General features: G+C 43.5%; 1 protein-coding gene across 1 annotated transcript; it reads right to left on the bottom strand.

Annotated features, from left to right (window-relative positions):
• Window positions 1–8,126: 8,126 nt before the first annotated feature.
• LOC105272507 (uncharacterized) lies at window positions 8,127–8,969 on the bottom strand. The gene has a single exon (XM_011314669.1). The coding sequence runs from the start codon at window positions 8,967–8,969 to the stop codon at window positions 8,127–8,129; it is 843 nt and encodes a 280-aa protein (XP_011312971.1).
• Window positions 8,970–9,606: the final 637 nt, after the last annotated feature.

Raw genomic sequence — 9,606 nt, 5'->3', positions numbered from 1 at the left:
TATATTACATTTAAAATTTTTATAGATATAACATATTGTTTTATATGAAACCTGGTTTTATGGGAATATTTAGCAGATGGATGAGATGTGGATGGATTTTATGAAAGCGTCGAGGAGGCCAACAAATCACTGTGTAACGGTTGAGATAACAATGAAAGCGAATAACCTGCCTCAATATGACAGGTCATACAATTTTGGGCGGTCACATGACTTATTTAATTTATCAGTATCCAATCAAATTGAGCTGTCCAGGAAGTGGCGTCTCAGCTGTCAAAAGTGATGACTCTTGGTCATCTGAGGTGAGAGGTGAGCGCTGAGTGTGAGTGGGGAGAGTCTTGGGTGAGCGGTGCGTGAGTGTGTGAGAAGTGAATGCCCTGTCAGCTGATAGGATTTCCAACTCATATATATAATTTTTGTATATTTATATATATATTATGTCAAATTAGAGCCTCCAAAACGGAAGGAAAATTTGGCAAATTGATTATATTGCCTTCAACTTTTATTGCTTCTCCACAAAATGTGACTCAAAATTATCAAGATGATGTGGCTATCGTTACAAAACATGGCACACTAAATTTACTAAATTTACTTGTAACACTGACTGGCAATCCAAATTAAAAAAAAATTCGTGAAAACTTATTTATTGGCCAGCAGCCATGTGTGATAGGGCAGATATTATTGCACGGGTATTCAACTTTAAAAGAGACGTATTACGTCACGTTTTTCATTAAATATTTGGTAATAAATATCAAATAAATTATACGAAACTATGAGTATCCTTACCTGTGTTAAACCTACCTCTCGGAAATACCTTGGGATAAGTGCCTGGAAGAATCAAAATGAGAGACAACCGTTAGGACTTACAGATTTAATTTTTTTCAGACATAATTAAGAATTAGAGGAACCGATTCTTTTTTTTTATGAATCGGATTATTTGAATGATTGAACATAATTTACCCGACAATTATTACCGTATAAAAAAAATCTAATTTATTTCAATTCCATCACTCGAACATTGTCAATAGTTGATTCGAATAATAAAGAAAATCTTTTTAAAATTAACCTTTTATGAATGTAATAAATTTTTTTTAATGCCGCGACCCAGGGAAATATTCCGTCCCTCCTTCTTTTTTTCTCTATCTTCCAGTTGCCTTCCTCTTGATCTTCCTGTTGCCTTTACTGAAATTTACATCGCTTTGTATCATTGTATTGACGAAGTTATTGTTCTGGAATGGCTGTGGTCCTTGTGTGGCTGTTGTCCTCGTATGAATCTCCTTTATTCTCGTGTGATCGTTGTCCTGGTATAATTGTGATGTCCGTGTAACTTAGTCTGTTGATGATTGTAAACTTTTTTTTGGCGAATGCAGTCCTTAAAATTTTTTGTGCGAATATAGCCCTAAGTTACTCACAGGACATGGGAGATTTCAAGCCCATTGCAAAACCATAGGCATCAGTGAAGATGCCCTGTGTAGATTTTGCAAAGAGGAACCAGAGGACAGCCTGCACATCATGTGCGACTGCCCAGAATTAGCCGTGACGAGATTGCAATGCTGGGGAATTGCCTTCCCCATTAGTGATCAGATCAGGGAAAGAAAAGGTTCGGAGTTCTCAAGACTGGCTATAAAGGCCGGGCTAGAGATTTAATCCGCAACCTAAAAATAACCGGAGCTACAATAACTCACAACGGAGTTCGGTGGCAATAGGGAGGCTTGCCCGCCCATCCGCAACACTAACTTAATTTAACTTAACTTAGCCCTTGGTTGATTGAAAATTTATTTGTGCTCGTTTTCTTTTTTAAAGATAGATTACTCTTAATTTTGTCTTATTTGCGTGACTTTCCAAATGGAATTGTCTGACAACCCGTTCGACGACGCCTTTTCGAACTAACTATCAATTGCTGTCTGTAAATTCATACACGAATTAATAATTGTGTGGGGGTGGGGTACGTGGTAGACTGATGAGTGCCCATGTATTTTTTTTAATGAGGGCGGAGATTTCAGTGGGATGTTGGGCGCGTGAACCAAGTGGACAAAAGGGCTGGTAAGAGACTGGGCAAAGGGACTGTGCAAAGGGGCCGGGAAGGGGAATGGGTCGCGTAACGACATCTTCAGCGCGAGAGGAGGTTTTTAGAGGATTTCGGGAGGTGAGGAGGCAGGGTCTGGTTGGATAAATTCATACGGCTCTTTCCAAGGGTAATTAGATACCAAGGGTAAGGGATAAGACTCCTTGGTAACGCCCGATTTTCTGAGAATGTTCGTAAAACATTCTCATGTTGTAATTCCATTTGTAAGTCGAGTAAGAAAATTATTGAATTTCTAATTAGACCCTCTGAAGAGAGTTGTAAAGGATTAATAGCAGAGTTTATGGTAGCTCCATGGACAATGCCCAGGGAAATCGATTATATTTACTGTGATAATCCACACAGATTGATGGATAAACATCGCTTGCTCATGGCATCTCAAGCTGACGGTAATCCCAATCACCCCAAGAAAATCCTCTCTATTATGGAAGAACTTCCTGAAGCTGGAATTATATATCAAATTTTACCTTCGCGTGAATCATCTCATTCTCATCATGAGTGCCGATGTGTTTCGACGGCACTGCACACAGCAGCAGGCCGACCACTGTCGGAAGGAGAGGTCCGCCTGGTGATGGACTTAAACGGGCTGCTGACGGAAATTATAGCTTAGAAGGCAGGAGGTTATGTGATGTTGCTGATCTAGTGGTAGATTCGGATGCAGATTCACTGTATGTTTTGCCTAAACGTCTGAATGGTGAACGTGAGAAAGTTGTTAAACAATTGGAAATCCAGGAGAGGAATATGAGGGATTTGAAAAGGGCATTTGCTGAGCGTTTCGTGACAGTTGAGAAAAAATTAGTACTTAACGAACGTGTAATTCCCAAGATTGATAAACAGATGAATTGCAAGCGGCGAACAATAGCAGAGAAACTTTATCGGTCGGCTCGACGAAACTACGCAAGAAGACGGGCTGAGGTTCGTCGGCTGGATGAAACATGGCAGGCTGGTCTCGTGGATATGATTGAATAGGCACCCAGCAACAAAAATTACCGACATCTTCTACCTGTAATCGATATTTTCTTCAAGTATGCATGTGCCATTCCTATTAAATCGAAAAGTGCCAATGACGTTGTGGATGCGATGCACCTCATCTCGCAAGAGGGACGTATTCAAAAAAAAAACTCCATGTTGATCAAGACAAAGAGTTTTACAATAAAAACTTCCAAGCTCTCAAGGAAAAGTGGAACATACACATGTTCTCGACCTTCAGCAACATCAAGGCAACGATATGCGAACTACTATGCGATATAGAACATTGAAAAATAAACTGTGGAAACAATTCTCAATTCGTGGAACCTACAAATGGATTGATACTGTTGGTGATTAGGTTGCAGAATATAATACCACGTAACATCGTGCAATAAAGATGAAGCCTAAAGATATTACATCCAAGAATGAAATATCTTTGTTGAAATCAATTTATGGAAACGTACGTGAGGAAAAAAAGGGGAACATAAAGATCAAGGAGGTGCTAAAGTGCGAATCAGCAAGTACAAAACTGTACTTCGAAAAAGGATATACCCCCAACTGGACAACCGAAGTATTTACAATTAAAAAAGTGCAAAGTACCAATCCTGTAACATATAAGCGTGCTGATGGAGAAGATGATGCAATCGAAGGTGGCTTCTACCAAGAGGAGTTGAGGCACGTCACGTATGCAGGTGTGTTTCTCGTTGAGAACTGCTGAAGAGGAGAGGGAATAAAGAATACGTAAATTGGCTGGCATTTGATGTTGCTCACAACAGTTGGATATACTCTAATCAAATGTAATTTTATAATAAAAATACAGAAAAACATTATTTGGAAAAATTTGTGTCTTTTATTCAGTGCAACCATGAGGTTGAGTATCTGTTGAATCAAGCAAAATTATTCTCTTATCATCATCATAGCTCCGTGCTAACTTGTTCGGTTTCACCGTGTGAACTTGATGTTTTGGACTTTGAATCAAATACTGAGATGTCACTAGTTTCTTCTGCGCCTTTCACACCCTTCGCTCGTTTTTTTTCTCTCACATCACCCAATACCATAAAAGTATAAAGCTTGGCAGGCAGGCCCACAAAATCAGTCATAATTTTACCATTACATTCATCCTTCATTAAACCTATCACTTTTGTATTTATTCTTGATATTTGATAAACATTCTCTACTGGGTAGTCGGAAGTGTCAAATTTCGCAATATCTCGTTTGATAAAGTTGTAATATATATTCTAAAATTAAACTTTGGGTGATACCGTTTAGGCATCATTCTCCCGTAAGTTTATCGATCGGATAAACGCCGAACAATATATAATAAGCAAAATAATGTATCGAGTCAGTCATTCACGTTGATTTGAGTGAGCCACATCACTCAGCCCATTTTGTATTAAAATGGAGTGAAATATATATATTCTTATGATCCAGACAATAAATTGTAATCTGGTTTTATTAAATCATCATTTAATAACAAATAATAAAAAAGTGCCCTACAAAGTCATAAATGTCGGGAACATTGAACTGATATAAAAAACTGTCGATGTCTCTGTACATTAATTTAGATCGCACTCGAAACTCACATTTTATAGTGGAATTATAGTGGAAATGGTAGATGTAAATTTTTGAGAAGACCGCGATGGCAAATCCAATGTATATTGGTTTATTGAACCGAATTTGAACTCGTTTCAACTGGATGATCATCATATTATCAACGAAAATTAGACCGCTGTGGAAATTTGGTTGGGCTATATAAGTTTTTGCGCCATATCTTACATCTCACTGATCAAGTTGATATCTCTGTGCTTTCTCACATTTTCCATCATTTTCCCAAACACCGCATTGGTTATTAACTTGAAAAAATTCTTTTCAAATTCATTTGTCGATTTTGTTTGCATCTCTGTATTTAAGTCGATGTAGGGCTTGAGACGTGGTGCTTGGTTGAATTAATATTCGATGGATCTTCGTTAATCGCATACCAAGGCTCAGGCATTTGCTTTAATTTTTTGCTTTTGCTTTAATTTCCGATAATGAATTTGTGATGAACCCCAAATTCATCACCCGTGCGAATAATACAATTAAGAAAAAAATGTAAAATAATTGTAAAGGCCAGTGGGAAGGTAAGGAGAGAATGAGAGTGTGAATGAGAGAATGAAATAGAACAGGGATATGGTAAGAGAACAACCAAAACACAAGCATATGGTTATGGTTAAAAAAATACGGATAGGCATTTGCTGCCCTCTTGTCACCGAACCCCTACTGGGCTATTGTGGCTCCGTTGTCCTTCTGATCCCTATAATTCTAGGCCAGCTTTTCTCACCAGTTTTAGTAGATTCCCGGCGTCTAGATCCGCTACATAGCTGATACTAGGGAAGGCGGTTCCCCAGTAATTTAGCCTTGTTGTAGCCAGTGCAGGGCAGCTACAAAGTATATGCAGGCTGTCCTCGTCTGCCTCAAGGCATAGTCTGCAGCGGGTATCGCTTTCGATGCCCATGTTTTTGCAGTGTGTCCTAAACCTACCATGTCCAGTGAGGAGCCTGATTGTGCTCAGTTCCTCTTTTTTCATGTTGAGTAGTTTTCCTGCCCTTTTCTTGTTTAGGGTTGGCATGAGGGCTGTGGATTTTCTGCAGGTTGTGATCTGTTCCCATCGCCCTTGGTGTTCGTTCCGAAGTTTATTTTTAATTCGAGATATTCCGGTCGCGAAAGGGACTCCCACTGTCATGGCCTGGTCATCATTTGACGCCCCATGCCTTGCCAGTTGGTCCGCTATCTCGTTTTCTGTTATCCCTTTGTGGCTCGGGACCCATGCCAAAGTTATTTTATTGGTTGCCCCTAGTGCTTGTATAGCTGCCATCGTCTCCCAGACCAGCTTCGATTCGGTGCTTGGTCTCTTTAGGGCTTTGATGGCAGCTTTGCTGTCCGACCAGACGTATATATGTTTTCTTGAGGTCGGTTTTGATAGGAGAAGCCCTATGCAGTTTTTAATTGCAATGATTTCTGCCTGAAAAACAGTGGCCAGGGGTCCAATGGACCAGCTGTCTCTGTGGTTTTCTTTTGGCCCATATATCCCTGCACCGTATTGGTGTCCGCGGCCCGAGGCATCCGTGTATCAGTGTATTACATTGCTACCTGGGGATTGTTTTGCCATTTTCCAGTCCTTTCTGTCGGGTATATAGGTCTTGAAACCTTTCCTGATCAGGTACCTTCTGGTTGTTCTATCCTGATCTGTGTTCAGGGGGCTTCTTTTCAGTATATCGAGCTTGACATGTGCCGCGCTCGACTGATTCCATTCCCCCTGGCATATCAGCCTGTAGGCGGTTGCCTCTGCCTTGTATAGCACCGCTAGATCAAGTGGTGGTGTGTTCATTGCCACTTCCAAGGCTTCGGTCGGTGTGGTTTTCATCGCCCCAGTTGCAGCCCTGAGGAAATTTCCCTGGAGTGCTTTTAACTGGTTCTTAGTCCCAACCTTCCTTACCCTGGGCCACCATATCACAGCAGCGTACATGAGCCTTGGCAGTAATACCATCTTGTATAGCCATAGGCTGATTTTGGGGTTGAAACCCCACGTCCTTCCCATGGCTCTTTTGCAAGCCCAGAGTGAGGCATATGTTTTGCCCATCTGTGTGGCTATGTGTTGTTTCCAGTGAAGCTTGGTGTCCAGAGTTACTCCCAAGTACTTCACTGAACTAGCATAAGCGATGTCCACTCCTCCAATTTTAATTGGTCGTGGAGTGACCACTTTATATTTTCTGGTGAAGATCATGGCAGACGTCTTTCCAGGATTAACTGTAAGTTTCGTTTCTTTACACCATTCCTCCAGTATTCTCACAGCACGGATCTGTCTGTCTCTTAGAGTTTCGAGGAAGTTTCCCCTGGCTACAATGGCTATGTCGTCGGCATAGCCGTTCACCAGAAAGTTCTCTTCTCTCAATTTCTCTAAAAGGTCATCGACAACTAGGCTCCACAGGAGTGGAGACAGGACTCCACCCTGTGGACAACCCTTGGTCGGGTGCCCTTCTACGTGTGAGCCGTTGTGTGTGGCAGTTATTTTCCTACTCTCCAACATGGTTTTCGTCCAGTCAATGATACAATCTGGAAAGTTTTTCCTCGACATGGCCCTTGTTATGATCTCGTATTTAGTACGATCAAAGGCGCCCTCGATGTCTAGGAATAGGCTGAGTGCGTAGCCCTTTCCCTCTATCTGTTCCTCAATCTTAGCCACTAGGCGATGCAGGGCCGTTTCCGTCGGCTGCCTGCCCTGTAGGCATATTGTGAGGGTGATAGGGGTTTCTCAAGAAGCAGTGTGCTCTTTATGTATTGGTCCACCCGTCTTTCCAGTGTCTTCAATATGAAGGAGGTGAGGCTGATGGGTCTGAAGTCCCTGGGCTTGATATGCCCGTTCTTTCCAGGTTTGGAGATGAAGGCAATCCTTGATCTCCCCCAAATTTTTGGTACAGTCCTTAGTGCTATGCTTGCCCTAAGTATTTTTGTTAAGGGTCCCAGAATGATTTCGATCCCTCTCTGCAAGAGGATTGGATAGACTCCATCTGGTCCCGGTGCTTCTAGGGGTTCAAAGGTATTGACGGCCCACTCTACCCCTTGCGGGTGGACTATCTTAGCTGCCAAGGCCCATTCCTGCGGCTTGTAGGTGCCTTTACAGGTTTCTGTTCCTTGTTCCATATCCCCCGAGTTCGTGAACCCCGGGAAGTGCTCTTCTAGCAGCAGTTGGAGAGTTTCTTCTGTGGTCCAGGTAGAGCTTCCATCCGGTTTGATGAGACAGCCCAGATTAGAGGCGCCCTGTTCTCCCAGGATCTTTACCAGCCTTGAGGCTTCAGATTGGCTCTCCACCCCACTGCTAAATTTCTTCCAGCCCTCGTTTTTGGCTATTACGAGTGCCTTATTGTATTTCCTCTGAACACCTCTGCGATCTTCGAGGGCCTTCTGCCTGCTGTTTTCCGTGTACGCGGTCTTCACCTTGTTCCACGCTTTCCTTAGCTGGCATCTTAAAATGGACAGTTGGTTATTCCACCAGCCCACCATTTTTGTATTCCGCGGTCTTTTAATGTTGCAGTTGTTTTCATAGGATCACTTCTCCGAGACGTTTGGCTGCATGTTCCAGGTCTCTCTTGTTTCTGAATCTTGAGGGTAGATCTTGGATCCTCACGAAGAGTTCTTCTCTGTAACTTCCCCAGTTTGTGTCCTTTGGGTTTCTCCTAGGGATCTGTTCCGATTCGCACGTTAATGACAGGCGTATTTGGCTGTGGTCTGAGCCCGAAGGTTCTTTCGACCCCCTCCAGTCTTTTACCCAACGTGCCATGCCTGCCGTGCAGATGGTTATGTCCAACACTTCATGTCTTCTGCAGTCCATAAAGGTTGGTTCTTTCCCTCTGTTCAGGATTTGGAGGTCTTTTTCCATAATGAAGTCATTTAGGGCTTCTCCTCTAGCATTGGTATTTGAGCTACCCCACCCCAGATGGTGTGAGTTCGCATCGCACCCAAGCAGAAGTTCCAGCCTTTCGTCCTTCACTTTTTTGACGAGATCTTCGACCTCCCTTGTTGGGGGAGGTTCCATGGAATCATATGGCAGGTATGCTGATCCCGCTATGAATTCCAGGGCCTCGTTCTTCCCGGTGAGGACCTTGAGCTTCACAGCCGTGAGGTCCTCTCCGCTTTGTTGGTGTAAGAAAGTCGCTTGTGCGCCTTTTACTAACACACAGGTCCTAATCTTCTTTCCTTGGGTGTTCGAGTGAAAAATTTTTCCACACCCCCCGAGGCCCTTTACCACCCCGTTCACGAACCATGGTTCTTGAATTAGGGCTATGGCTGTCTGCACCCCAGCTAGCGTCTTGCAGAGAACTGCTGAGGCGCTTTTACTGTGATGCAGATTAATCTGGACTATCTCTACCGACTTATGAGCCATTTCTAGGTTCACCCGTCAATAGGCTTGTCCTTTTCCTCATGTCGGTTCTTTTCGAGCAACTTGATAGTTGCTCTTTGAGTCCCGCAGTGAGGTTTAAAATTGCAAGCCTCTAGGGCCCGCAGGGTTTGATCCTAGATCAGGCCAGCAAAGTGGGCGCCTGTGGCTCCCCTTGTTTCGCTGCCTCTAATCAGGACCCAGTCACCTTTAAGGTCGGGGTTCTGCCGTCCCATGAGCTCGATTGTCTCCTGGGCGGTGACATCCTCGTCCCCAAGGTGAACTACCACCCGGTGTCGCTTGGGTAGCTCCTCCGGAGGCATCACCGCGAGGACGAGGTCCCCGATTTTGTTTTCGGGGAACAGTCCTTTCAGACAGTTCCCCGTTTCTTCGTCGGTGCAGCCGACAATGGCTGCCCCGTCCCTTTCCCACACCCCCTCGAAAGTCGGTGCCTTAGTCCCCTCTGGCAAGGAGAGGATCTGGGACCTAAGCAGTCCCTTCAGGCCCTTGACTTCTTCGGGTGTGATTTTTCGATCTGGGTAGTTCTCTGGGACGAGAGCCCACCTGATCATTTTCTTTGCGACCTGAGCGTAGCTGCCAAGATCAGTCTTGGGCCTTTTCTCAGGTCGCGTGTTGTTGTGGG

Source organism: Fopius arisanus, unplaced genomic scaffold (assembly GCF_000806365.1).
Source record: "Fopius arisanus strain USDA-PBARC FA_bdor unplaced genomic scaffold, ASM80636v1 scaffold00194, whole genome shotgun sequence".
Lineage (NCBI taxonomy): Eukaryota > Metazoa > Arthropoda > Insecta > Hymenoptera > Braconidae > Fopius > Fopius arisanus.
The sequence above is the reverse complement of the archived record's forward strand: the minus strand, read 5'-3'. Positions and strand labels throughout refer to the sequence as shown.